General features: G+C 40.4%; 1 protein-coding gene across 3 annotated transcripts in view; it reads left to right on the top strand.

Moving 5' to 3' along the window:
* The window catches only part of SCAPER (S-phase cyclin A associated protein in the ER), a 141,925-nt gene that overhangs the window by 116,278 nt on the left and 11,253 nt on the right, over nucleotides 1-14,394 (top strand). For all 3 annotated transcript variants that reach the window (XM_064668442.1, XM_064668440.1, XM_064668441.1), the window contains exons 28-29: nucleotides 2,331-2,568; nucleotides 5,595-5,744. In XM_064668442.1, the coding sequence (XP_064524512.1) occupies nucleotides 2,331-2,568; nucleotides 5,595-5,744 (388 nt within the window). The remainder of the gene's footprint in view (nucleotides 1-2,330; nucleotides 2,569-5,594; nucleotides 5,745-14,394) is intronic.

Genomic DNA, 14,394 nt, shown 5'->3' with positions numbered 1-14,394 from the left:
TCTAGTATTTTTTCCACTTTTTATTCTTTATGGAGTAAATCTTAATGTCTTACGGAAAACAGACACAGCTACGTTTCTTTTGTTCTTACTGTGTTTCACTAAAGATCTGATTGCTTCTTTCAGAGACTTGTGAACTACTTCTGCAGTCTGGAGTGGTTTTTGTACAGCACAGGTATCTCAGGAGTAGGACTGGGGCATTGATCCTGGAGCTAGCAGCAGAGGACACTGTGCTTAAAAGCTTTTTCAGTAGCATTGAACATTCACAGACTGTAAATAGAAATAACTCAGAAAGAAATTGTACCCATAAGTGCCAATTTCAGGTAAGATCACTCCCTGCACGTGTGATCCAACTGGTGAAAAGCAGAGGTGAGTCATCTGAGCAACTGCTTTGTGAAGGTAAAGATATGAGCAGACAGTGATGGAAGCAGAGGGGTGCCAGTAGAGCAAGTTGAGTACAACCCAAATACCGTCCTGTTGTATTCCCCTGGGCTCAGGGCTCCTCTGGGACATGGAGAAGGCAGGTTCATTACCCTGCTCTGCCTGTTTTCCCTTCAGTCCAAGGAAGCGAGGGTGTGCTGTTACAAACAGAAATTCTCGTGAACAGACTTTGGGTTGGGGGAGGTAGTGCTTTCTTACCTACTTTATTTGCTTCACTAGAAAAAGTGAAAACAACAGAACGAGGTGGTGGTTGCCAAAAGTTGGTAGTTGCTGAGTTCGTGGGTTGGTTGCTCTGCTGAAGACAAGTGTCTGTATTGTAAAAAGCAGGAATAGTCAGCCTGCCTGGGAGCTGTGTTGGAAATGTCACTGGAGCCAGAGCAGTGTCTGTAACAGAGGGGTGCAAGGTGCTTCTGATACAGATACAGAAGAGATTATTTAGATCTGTTCTAGTCAAGGGAAAGCTCTTTACTGGTTCTGGTCAACAGGAATATTCTGAAGCCTCTGCGTGTCTGGTCTTCACTTTTGCAGGTTATTTCAGAAAGTGGTTCTAGTTTCCACTACTTTCCCATTTCCTTTGCTTTTATTTGTTATAAAAGAGAAAAATATCCTCGTTCATTTGGGTTTTTATAATATTTTCTCTTATCACCTGTCATGTTTTCCTTTAATTATAAAAAAGAATAATATCTTCGATATTGACACTTCCTTCTTTTTTTTCTTTTCCTTTTCTTTGTTTTTTTTTGTTTGGTTTTTTTTTAAGATGGAGACATAGCAGATGAGATAAGGGCCAGATTTTGATGTAGCATATTTTCAGTGTTACTGTTCACTGTATCTTAATATTTTAGTGTTTCCTTTGATTACCAGTATCAACTAAATGTGTTTCCAAAGTGAAGTTTGTGTAAGTTTGGGTAATTTACGTGATGGGTTTGAATTAGAACTCTGAGTATATGAAACTTGCTGAATTATTTTTGGGCTTTATTTTGTACTTGCCTTACTCCCACACGTTATTTAGCCTCCAGGGTAGAGACAATCTGAGTCTTCCTTAGTAGTCATTGTCCTGCATCATCTTTTGGATTATTAATAATGTGAAAAAACTAAAGTAGTACAAATCATGGAGGGGTTATGTTAAGTGCTTTTTAAAGTTTGGGTGTGAGAATGGAAAGGGCATCCTGGGTTATTTGCCTGTCTGTGCTGATACCCTAGATAACCAAAAGCCTTCCCCATTATTTGATGTGCATACCCAAAAGGTGGCAAAGAAACCCAGTTCCCACGTGCACGAGCTGTGCTGGTTTGTCTCGAGCGTTTCATGCTTAGTTGTGTTTTGCTGCCCTGTGCACTCTCCCATAACAGCATCTGACTGAAATAAGAAGTGGTGTGTTTTCTTAATGCACAGCTACTTCATTCCTGCAGAGCTATTTGATTAAGGTCATCTGTTCCCAGAAACTTCGCTCCGTAGGTAGGCAGTTTGTTCCAGTGCCTGCAGCCCGTCACTGCGGCACTGAGGGGCTCCAGGGAGTTCCCCCACGCTCCTGGCTGCTACTGCAAGCAAGAAAGGTGAGTGTAGGCTACTGACCTGAGACAGGGCTTGCCTGGAGCCCCTAAAGTGCTCCCAAAGTGCCCCCAGGCTTCCAACTTCAGAGCTGTCAGATCTTTGTTCTCGCGCTGGTTTGGAGCACAAGCCCCAGGATGTGAAGAAAGATGTTGAACAACACAGTAGCACTGCAATTAGAGAGTGTGAGATGCTGCCCTAATTACTGAAAGTATTTTCTGGAAGTGCTGTGGTTTCTTGACACATTAGCCATTGGTTTTTTTCGTTGTTACCAGTTTACTGCTTTTCTAACACGTGCTGTATCCCGGGCAAGTTCCTCCTCAGCCGGCTCGATGTTTTTTGGCAGGTCTTGGAACATTTTTGACAACACACGCCAGGACCCCACAGGACTAACGGCAGTTCTTCAGGCTACGGATCTGGTTGGAGTCTTGCATATGCTGTACTGTGTTCTTTTCCACGGGACAATTGCAGATCCAAACACAGCCAGTCCCAAAGACAGCTATGCCACCAACACAGTCCAGGTTGCCATTCAGAGTTTACGTTTCTTCAATAGCTTTGCTGTTCTTGACCTGCCTGCCTTCCAGGTAACACGTGTTTTAAAACTTTGCTTAGCATGAAAATGTTAATTATTGATTATACCTCTGGACTGAGTTTTGACTGAAGGAACTTTCACAATTAAATGTTTCGGTTTTATGCATAAAGTTTGTAACTGTTGTTATTTCCACCATATAACTGTGGATAATGAATTTAATCAAAAGCGAAAATTTAGAATACATGAAATGCTAAATCCAATCCATTACATCTTCTAGCTTCTTTTTACTTGCTTCTGCTGTACTGTGTTTTATATTTAATGAGTCTCAAAAATGTAAAAAGAAAAATTTTTATCAAAAGCACGAAATAAAAATTTTTCTACTGTGAAAGGATTGGCTTGTAGTATAACCACAATTTCCATTTTCCAGTGTTTTCAGTGGCCACCTGCTTTAAGATTGTGCAACTGAAACTGAAAATCATTTGATACCAATTTTTTTTATCCAAGTAAAATTTTATTGACCAAAATTGTAAATTTAACTTTTTGTAATTTTAATTAAAGGAAAAAATGGAAAAAAATACCTGGGAGGGTAAGTCTCTGCTTACCTTTGCCTGTGAACAGAGTTCAAGTGTAAAGGAATCATTTTGCCGTACAAAGAAAATACAAATACTGGTATATTTCTCAGATAAATTGGCAAAGTTGTATTGTTAATATAAAACACATGTCAAAAAGCATTGCTTTGAAAACACATTTAGCAGCATCAGTCTTATACAATTCATCAGAACAGGTTTCTTTTAATATGTAATTGGTATGTAAATTGTACCACACACTCCATCTGAAATGCACTAAACTCAGAGCTTTGCAAAGGTGAAGAATTTGATGTTAAGTCTCCTTCATTTTGTGTTTCTTGCCTTTGATTTTCAGTCCATTTAGTATCTTTAACAACAGCAACAAGCCATTTGTGTAGCAGTGTTCATTTGTATGGATGCAGCTGCAGGATCCAGTCCAGTCAGGGTTTCTTTACAGGGACATAACTGGATATTTATTGGAGTTTCATGTAAAACAGCCCTTACACACACTACTGACTCCAATTTCTTTCTGTAAATCAAGGGGTACCAAAGTAGTTCTCTCCTCCCCCTTGCTCAGTACCTCTTGGTTTGACACTGGCTGTTTATATGTTGCTGTAGGTATTACAGAGTCAGGTTTGAACTGGGACAGGTGCAGCTTCCAGGGGAGCTCCAGCAGATCCCGCTGGCTGAAGGGCTTCTCCCTGATGGCCCAAGATTTTTAAATACCAAGATTTAAAAATTATTTTTAAAACACCATCTTCTGCTTACACTGCCTGTGTTTATCCCTCTATCAGTGCCATAATATCTCAGCATTTATAAGAAACCATTAGTTTGTTCTACATAAAGTGCTGCAGGTTAGTCACTGCTGCATGAAGGGTGCAAACCCAACCAGTGTGAGAGGTTTCCCTCAGCTCCCCGGCACAGAGCTCGCTCAGGAGGAACCCCTGAGCTTGGGCTGAGCTGTAGCATCGTGCTGTTTGTGAGGGACAGGCACACTGGTGCAGCCTCAGCAGCTCTCCCTTTCAATGCACTAATGTGATTTGTTCCTGTGATGTTAAAAATAACACACCTGAGGCAGTTGGCTGTCCATCCTGACCCCGTGGGCCGGAGCAGGCTGGCAGACAGCAGAGGGAAAAGCCCCGTTTGTGCACTGTCTGATTATTATCTCCAAGGAATAGTTTTATCACTTATTAGTGGGACTGTAGAATAGGGGGATTTGATTAACAGAAGAGGTCTGGTATTCTAGAGTTTGTATTAGCACAGATGGCTCATGGGTATATATTTCATTTGATTTGACAATCTAAACAATTGAAAGATGGTAGTGAGAAACAACACAGGGTCCTGAGCTGATATTAATTCTGGCTAAAAAGGAAGCATAGTTTCCTTGAAAAATTAGTTTAACTTTTGTACACAAACTCAAGTGCCCTTTGACCTGTTGTTATCAGGGAAGGTTAAACCCAGAGTGCTGGGTCACAGCATGCGTGGCCAGCACTAATTAAATAAGGGTGGACCTGAGAACATGGCATTTACAGGATGTAAAGCAGTAAATGGTGGCTGTTTTGGGCATTAACTGTTGAAAATATACTGACTTACCAGAATGCTTGAGGTTCAAGGTGGAAGGTATCCACAGCTGAGTCTGGTTTAATTGTCAAGGATTCTACTTTTGCTGGGTGGATTTGGAGTTTGATAAGACTAAACTATGCTACAGCCTGGGATTTATGTACATGTACTTAGCACAGGCTACAAGGTAGAAAATGAAGAAAACTCTGAAATGAGATTTTCTCACAGGCTTGCACTGCTGTTTCATTAGAGTTAGGAGACTGTCATGCTCATTCCTTGTGCTTTAGTTTTCCCCTTTGACCCTGTGTCGCTCTGTCTGTTTGACATGTTTATTAAATAGAGGCTGTAGGCTGCGCAGATAAAATCTAATTCTGAATCTCCACGTTACAGCAATTTGCCTACATTTAAAAAGCATCCCAAGAAGCTTTACAGCTGAGTGTTCTCTCCTTTTGGATGTTTCTAAGTTTTTTTAATGTTTGAAAATTCATTATTTGTTATTAATCATTGTATTCCATTCAGAGCATGAGTTATTAAGAAGAAATGCATTTTGCTCTGTTGCAGAAGTGAAGATGGTTTGGTTTCTTTTGCTTATTCCTAGGAAATATTATTAACATTAAGTTTTCCTGGAACATGTAGTGTATATCAAATGGAACGGTCAGACTAAGGCTCCACTGAATGTCAACTAAGCAGAATCCAATTTTTCCAGTGTCCCTTGAAAATTTGAATTTATTCTTGCTTTTGTGGCTTTTAATGCTATCGTCCAGTTGTGAATGATAAGTGACTGGAAGTGAAGTGACTGGAAGAAGAGATTCTGTCCTCTGCAGCCATTGCAACAAAAAACATAGTCTGTACTGAAAAAACCCAGAAGGGTCCAGCTGATGTGTATACAATTCTAACAAGTTCTAGGACATACTGCTAGAGTGTAATTTGTGTTTCTTGGCCTTTTTTCCAGTCGATTGTGGGTGCTGAGGGACTGTCCCTGGCCTTCCGGCACATTATCAGCTCCCTGCTGTGGTACTGCTCCCAGCACACCTGTGAGGGGTTGCTGCACGAAGTCATTGTCTGTGTGGGCTATTTCACTGTAAACAACGCAGATAACCAGGTAAGGCAGATGGCAAATGGGATCAGAAGTTATCAGGGGCACATTTAGTCATGGTTCCCTCCAGAAAACTAATCCCCTCAGCAGTGGTTTTGAAGCGCTCGGGATTCGCTTGAGCACGAAGTGTGTGTTTGCAAAAGAGAAACTGAAGTTGTATCTTAAGACAAAGGCATTAATTTTATGTGGCCATAAGCAAAGTCCCTGTTCTTATGCAGACGAGGATGTTGACATTACATTGATTTTGACTAGCCTTGCTCTATGCCAAGGTATACTTAGAAACTGATATTCTTAGTTCCAAGTTAGCTTCATGTCAGCTTGATCAGATGGTTGTGGTACTTTTTTTAAAGCCAACTAAGCTACTCTGCCATGAAGACTTGTCCTTGGATGCCAATGTAGCCATCTCCCTGTTTGCCTGTGTGCTTATTTAAGTTTAAAGCATTCTTCTCCTTGAATCCTTTCAGTAGTAAACCAAAATACCCTGTCCAACAGACAGTGGGAGTTGCCCTTTAGCTTCCCTGACTGTGTCCACTTTTGCCAGTGGATTCTGTGACCACTCTTATTTGCTTATAAAATAACCCAGACACAGACCTCCCAAAAGATTTCAAATATTTTAGTCTTTAAAATCTCCAGGTTTCCTCAGCTTATATGTAACATCTCAGAATGTATTGGGCAGGGCAGAGGTTGGCATTGGCACTTTTGAGTATGTGAACCTGACTCTGGGTGTGTAGATACTGCATTGTGGTGCCCACATCTTGGGTATGGTTCAGTTGGATGCTGTATCTTGTGGAGTTACTCACGGTGTTCTCTCTCCATACTTTTACCACCTGCTTCCTGGTTTTGCTCAAGTTTTGGGGTAGGGGTTCAGGATGAGGAGCTCAGTGCCCTCAGTTCAGCTGATGAGCAGAAGGAGTAAGTGGTAAAACTTTTCAGTGAAGGTTTAGAGAAAAGCTTCTCAATGTTCTTGACTATAGTTGAGAAATTTAGACTTAGAAATTCTCTACAGTTTTTGACTATAATTGGAACACTGTCATATTTTAAAGCAGACAGTGCTGTCACAAGTATTACATAACTCTATAGTGATGTTTCTGTGGCTTTGGCCACAACTGGAGGGAAGATCCTGCAGCCTTCCTGCCCTGTGTGACCAAATCCCACTCAGGATCTGGAGCTGACTGGGGGCAGCACTTTAATATGGCCATTTTTAAATCCATGTGATGTTGCTGCCATTTTGAGTCCCTGTGCTGCCTGACGGGTCGAGCTGGCACCCAGAAGGGCCAGCAAACTGTGTTGTCTTTTCTCTGCAGTTTAAAAATTTCTGTTCTGGCACACAAGTACAAACAGATGTGATTCATTGCGTGGAGGATTTGCCGCTACAAACGTGCCAGGAATGGTGCAGAAGAGGGATTTCCTACCGGCAGTTCCAGCCTGCAGTGCCCGTCGCTGTCGGTGCCCCAGGGCGAAGGTCCGACCGTGGGGAGCGGGCACCGGGCCATGGCAGCAGCTGGCTGGGGCTGGGGGTTGCCATGGGCCATCCAGAGGCAGGACGTGCTTCCCAGATGGGGATTTGGAAGGGTCCTGGAGTCTTCAGCATGTGCACTTGGGCCTGAGGTCATGTGCAATCACTAATCTGCCCCGTTTCAAGATTTAAAGGTGGTTCATGCAGCTCTGAGAATCAAGTTTAGGGCTTTGATTGAACAGCCGTAGTATGTCAGTCCTTTTCATACCCTAAAAGCTGTCTTTTAGGGTGGTTTGCTTTAGAGGTACTGTCTCAAGAGATATCATGATGTGCTTAATTTTTTATGTTATTTCTGATATTCCTCATTAATAAGTCTTTAACTGAGGAAGTGGCATTTTGATTTGGCTTTTTTATTTAAAAAAAAAGTTTTCAAGAAACTGAAGCATTCCTCATTCATGTACTTGCAAAACAGAGGGAAAGTTTTTTAGTGAAAGGAAGCAATTTTCCTATTACTACAAGGCAAAGCAGTAGGACTTGCTTACAGCTGTTATTTTCAGGTGCTGTTGGTGTTGTGACTTCCACTAAAGACAGACTGCCTTTCATGCAAAGGGAAGTGCTTTCTGTTCATTCAGTTATGGTTTAATTTTTTATTATGTTATGAGCTTCCAATTTTTTTTCTTTCGTCGTTATTATCCTACTAAAAATAAAAAATTGGTCTCACAGTGAAAGTTTTCAAATAGTAGGCTTGAACTCCTGGCAAGAACAGTGTAATAAAAATAGATACACTAGACTCGAGCTATGAAAACAAATTTCCATAAAGCCAGATAGTTCTGTTTATTTAGTATTTGAACCAACTTGAACTGAGTCAATAACTGACATATTTCAAAGCAGATTCATGTTCTTCTTGCAGTCAAATGTGCATTTGTTTAGAAATCTTTGTAGGTTAAAGTCTTTCCCTCTCTAGATTTGTATTCCTTACTACAAACAGAGGTATGTTTTCAGTCCTTTCAACACTCCAAACAAAGAAGGTCAAACAGTTGTTTGGAGTTTTCAGTATCTCTTTTGTGATTCCTTTGTCTACCCACATCAGTGGATAAATATCCAAAGCAGCATAGTGGAATAAAGCAAAAAAGGCATTAATAATTAAAAAAAAAAAAGAAAAAAAGGCAGTTCCCCAGTTTGGAGAATAGATAGATTTCTAAAAAGGAAATTTTACAGCCTGTCGACCTCAACATTGACCTTCTGTAGTAGTACTGTGATTTAAGTAAGTGAACTACTACCACTGTGCAGTCAAAATCATAAAAGGGCAATTTCCTAAATATTTCACATTCACAGAACAAAATCTTCCGAGAGCATCATGTGCCAGTCACTTAACGTAACATAGGTTTGTCTTCGTTTACTGCGCTGGCTGTGAGAGTCTTTATGTTTAGCTGAGTGGCAAATTGAAAGGAAAGGCTTTTTCTGTTGTATGGCTTTGAGATTCCCATTTCCCTGCAGTTTCCAGGAGCCCGGAATCCGAGGGGGCCTCCCGGAGAGTCCCTCACACGCACACGGAGGCAGTGGCTGGGCTCCCTCTTGGTGTTTTCACCACGGCTGGCTCTTGGTCCAGGCCCAATGATTCTGCTGAGGAGCAGTGAGGACAATGGATTCCTAAGGAACACATTCCTAAGTGTTTTGATAGTGCTTGCTCTGTTTATTTTAAAAAGACTGATTTTGCTGACTCTGCCCACATATAATATATATTAGTAATATTCCTTTCCTTTTTTCCTATTTTGTTTTAACATTCATAAAGCTTTCCCAGGGCAGCTGCTGTCGCTGGAGAAATAAATCAGTTATGAAACTGAAAATTTCAAAACCCGGGGAGTGTTTCTTTAATATTTTAAATGGCCCAACGTCAGCAGTGCAGCCCGGGCTGCACTGTCTGTTTTGTATCGGCACGTGAACTTGTGTTTACTACAGAGCCAGACAGCCTGGGCTTCACAGAGGGTTTGTAATTGTGCCACAGCTTTATTAGGCATCTGCTCTGCATGAACTGTGAGCAAGGAAAAGGGATTCTCTTTTTTTGGCCACCATTTAATCTACCACCGTACGAAAACAGGTCCCATGGTACTAAGGATAGACACATAAAACTAAACTGCATAATAAAAATAATGTCCAATCTTTCAATAGCCAGCCGTGCTATATCAGACTGTAGAATTACAGTTTCTAATTAAAATGTTCTTGTTAATTAAAAATATCCTCCTATTTCATTACATTTTTATTCCCTTTCGTTGTTTGATTTAATTAGTATAATGAATATAATTACCCTGTGCTGTCAACTCGCCTCATTTGCATATTATATTGGATAATTGAATGTGGCCCTGTAATTAAATTAACACGAATGACAGACGATTTGGCTTCTTTCACATTGCTGCATTGGGAATAGAAATCTTTCCATATTCATTGCAGTTAGGGGATATTTTTCATCTGAAAAGTCCTCACAAATCAGATCCTCAGACTGAGGATCTTGTCTGACAGGCTCCAAAAGAAGTTGCATTGTTCATTTGCATTGCTATCTCTTTATTTAAATAAAAGTAGCTTTTGTTCTCCCAGGTTTTGGCACACAGTGTATTTAGAGTGTTTTGAAGAATCCCACTAACTTTGGGGACTTTTAGGATATGGAACTGTATAATTCTAAAAGATACTATTAATAGATTGCAAAACCAGATCTCTTCAAAAGAGCTGGAGGAAAGTGTGTGCAGCTTTTCAAAACATAATTATAAAATTAAGATTTGTAAATAGAAGTAAAAACTTTTCTCAGAAGTTTTCGGAAAAATTTGAAGACACACCATGTGTCTTTCAAAAAGGAATTTCATCTCCCAAAAGTTTGTCTTCTAGTTGCATAAGTCTCACTTATTTCTCTGTCCCTCCAAACCCTCTATCCCTGGACGCTTCTGCCCACTAAGAATAGTATGTTATGCTTATTATAAACTTATAAATAATTGAAATGCTAATATCTGATAATCCATGTGTTGAAAATAGAAGCAAATGACATTAGATTTAATAGTATCAATCACTTACTAGAAATTTCTCCTTGCTGTATAGATGTGGAAAACTTATTGCAAAATATGTTTCAGGCATCCCAGCTAGCTCCAGTTAAAGGGGCAAGGAGCAGTAGGATTCCAGGATGTTTTGGAACAGGAATTTCTCCCATGTTAAATATATAAAACATCACACAGCACTATCACAGGTATAAATATAATGTTTAAAGAAACTAAAATATTTTATGGTAGGCACAGTTCTGAAAGGATCATGGAATTTATCACTCATTCCCAGCACACAAAGCATGGCAGTTATTCCCCAGGAAAGGCTGCATATCAAGGTTGTCTTTTCCCTTTTTTATTAAATGATTGACTTATAGTTATATTTTCTTCCCTTTTTGTGTGTGGTAAGTCTTACTTGTGTCATAAAATGGCAGCACCCTTGTCCCCCAGTGTATATCACACACATATATATCTGTGTGACATTCATCCTGACTGTGGTTAGAAGCACTGTAAGGGACACTTACAGAGTGACTTTAGATTAGGAGTGACCTTTGGTAGGGAAATTATTTTGTGCTTTTGACAGAGTTAGTGCATATTGAGTTTCAGTATGTGGCCAGTTTCCTCTAGTGTTAGCGTGGAGGAAGAAAAATACTCCTAAATGGAAAAACTGTCAAAATCAGAAGTCGACAGGAAAACTTGGAAGTTATAAAAATATTACGTAGAGTTTCCATATGGGTTGTTTACTAAAGGCCATCATTAAACTTTCATTATTTGTGTTGCTTTTGGGGCTATGGAGGGACTGGAACAGTTTTGATCTGGTAGGTGGAGTTTTTGAAAGCACAGCACAAGAGTGAAGATGCAGGAATTGGAAGTTACCTTGTAGTTAACATCCCTATCTGTAAGTAAATAGTATCCGAAATTACTTAATTCTGATTTTCTTAGTTTCTTCTCAAGAGGGATTTTTAGGAGTATTGATTTCATGTTGGGGTTGTGGGTTTATTTCTTTAAACCTTAGAAAAGCACAACCCTGACCTTTTAAAGCTTTATAGGTCCGCACAAAAAATACGCCTGGTAAATTTTGTAAAATAGCTGATTTTGGCAAGCGAGTGATTCATGTGAAGTTGTAGTCTTGACTCCCATTTAGAAGCACTTCAGCTTGTGAACAAAAATCCCCTAAGGATTAAACTCCCCACGTTAAAGCGGAGTACATTAAGCCAGCTCTGTAATGTGTGCTTTTGCTCCTCAGACCACATAAATTCACTTAAGTGAAGCAGTGTCTTCAGGAAGGATGGCATTCCTGTCTGGGCAGCCAGGGAAAAGCGGGGACGCCTCTTAGGTAATTTGTCAGACACCTTTGTTGTTTGAGCTTACTGATAAAGCTTTTCTTTTCTAAGAATGAACCATGACAAAGCAAAGCAAATACGGCCCAAGCATTTGGGGCTGCACATTTCGTGTGTCACATCTTAATTGCATTTCCAACACTCCGAAATGCATCCCGGTTTAGTTTTTTTCTATTTTGCTCTTTGAGAGGATGTGGGGAAGGTAATTTAGTATGAGCAAAGACTTAATGTGAAATCAAGTGCGTTTAGTTTCGGTTCATGGTGGGCTGGCTGACTCCTGTAGGGGGGGGAAGAGAGAGTGTGTAGGAATTAGTGTGAGAAATGAACGCGTTTGGATTTATCGTATTGTCTTATTCTCAAACTGTAAACACAAAAGAATAAACTTATCTCCTGGTGTCATCAAAGCCAGTGCTTTCAACAACCTTAAAAATCAGTCCGTAACGAAGCTCAGAGAGGAAGAGAGAGAGCAGTCAGCTAATGCTGCCTCCAGAGAGCAACGTTCTAATCTTACTCCTGGGTCGGGGATAAAAGGAGTTTGGTGGTCTCAGCTTAATCCCCAGTGGAACTTTGTCCACACGAAAAAGCACCACCCAGTTTGGCGTAATCCTGCTCAATAAGCAGTTTGTTCTGGGCTCAGACCTGGGCCTGGGCCGCTCCGGGTTTGGCCGGTGGCGCTCCGGTGGCGCGGATGGAGCCGGAGCTTGCGCAACGCCCGCCGTCCTTCTGCCCTGCTCCCACCCTGGCGCTCCCTCCTCTGCGTGAGAATTACATTTCACACAGAAATTTAAAACAAAGTCTAAAGCCTGCAAATATTTAATCGGGCCTTGTGAGCTATTGTCTGCCTCGCCTCATGTGTGAGGGAACTCCCTGTGCTCCTGCCATAAACTCTCGGTTTCCCAAGTCCCTGCCGACCGCGCTGCCTGTCCCCGGCGTGGCCGGCCCCATGCAGAGGGAACGCCGGCCTGCTCTGTGTTCACAGCGCTGGGCTCGGCCAGTTGACAGTTCTTCCAAGCACTTGGATGCTGCTCTGAGGGTGGGAGCCTGCAAGAGGCCCAGAGAAGCCTCCCGAAGCCGTTTTGTCATGTTCAGCTCAAGTCACACTTGATCGAAGCGATACTGAAATGTAAAGAAAGAACAAAATGCATTAATTGAGTGCTATGGAAAATTTTGCTCGTCTTCCTCTCCTCTTAGTAAAGGGTAAACTGTAGCCCATTTTTCATGGCAGAAAAGCACATTTTCTTGCTCTCTGTTTGAAGCTTTGTCTCAGCCAGCTCTGTAACATGTCCAATGGTTCAGTGTTTCACAGGCTTCTTAGCTGATGATTAGATACTTTGACAAACCCTTTAGATTTCTTATGGAAGCCATAAGACAGAATGTGCTAGGAATACTAATTCTAAGGCTGTGTAGCTTACTTGTGAGCAGAGTTTTGGAGTGTGACAGAAAATGTTTGCTTTTGAAGAGAGAAAATGCTCTGAGACATACAAAAAGATTTTATGTGTTTTAGACTGTAATGTCTGAATTATTCACACCTTCTGGGGGTTTTGACCCAAACTAGCTCTGTTACCAGGGATGCTGGCAGAAACCTCAGCCAATAGAATAGTCTCCTTAAACTTCTGTTGACTATGGTCCTGTTTCTTCTCTACCCTTTAAATCATCTTGTTTCAGATGGTGCCCAAAGCAGCAACTTAAATGTATAAGTGGCGTATCCTCAAAGCTGAAGATGTCATTTAAGTGTGAAGATGAAAAACAGTGCTCTGAAAAACAGTGCAGGGCTACAACGGGCTAATTGTAATCATTTCAGGGCTCAGGATAATACCTGAGGGTTTGAGACGTGTCACAATGTGGGGTTTTTTAATTTTATCTTACAGAATACATGTACTTCTCATACATTTAATGTATAATAATCTTTTCTGATTAAAAGTTATTAGGCCAACAAATATATAAATCTCCTTTTATGTTATTGTGGAAACAATGAAGTTTATAATTTTTTAGAAAGAAGTGATACCCTTAAGGTCCTTAAGTATATGATTAACACAAGAGCAACCTCACGTTTAAACATTTTTGTTAATATATCAAATGCTAAAATGCTGTCACTTCTGAAGTTAGGCTTTTCCTTAATACCTTTTCTAGTTCAGATATTAGATTACTATTTTATCCTGTAGCCTGGGCATAGATTAAATTCACAAGTACCCTAAATGCATATTAGAATTGTTTCTATTTTCCTTTCATCACGTTGTAATGAAGTTTATCTTTTACAGTATATGTTTAACATTTATTTATTGATGAATTTAATCTAGACATACTTCACTCGTTATAACCCAGGTGACTTGTTAGTTGTCATTTTGGGTGACATTTTTTCGAGAGTTTTGTATAAAGAACTTCTTTTCCTGGATTTCCCACTAGCAGCACTTCTGGTAAACATTTTTACATCTTCACTGCAGTGCCATGCTGGTAGTTGCCATCGTCCTATCCTAAATGTTCATACATCTTAGGATGATTACACAAAAACTGCTGAGAGAATTTTTTCCTGTTATGTATGCACAGAGCACCCCTGAATCTGCTTAAAGCATAGAACTCTGAAAGGACAATGCTTACAATGTGGTTTATAGGAAGACTAATGTTATTCCTGAACTCCCTTATCTTTCTCTCTGAAAGCTGACACGTGACGCTAAGAAAATAAACACCGGAATTTTTCAAATAGACAAAATTCTTATTTTTAAATTTGAATGTAGCATTCTGGAACTTTCTTTTTGCGTGGAAATGGTGCTCTGATTGCTTAGAAATGTTAGGAGGAATTTAGAGCATTCTTTGCTCACGGCTTTGCCAATAGTGGAGTT

The sequence above is a fragment of the Pseudopipra pipra genome, chromosome 12, assembly GCF_036250125.1.
Source record: "Pseudopipra pipra isolate bDixPip1 chromosome 12, bDixPip1.hap1, whole genome shotgun sequence".
Lineage (NCBI taxonomy): Eukaryota > Metazoa > Chordata > Aves > Passeriformes > Pipridae > Pseudopipra > Pseudopipra pipra.
The sequence above is the reverse complement of the archived record's forward strand: the minus strand, read 5'-3'. Positions and strand labels throughout refer to the sequence as shown.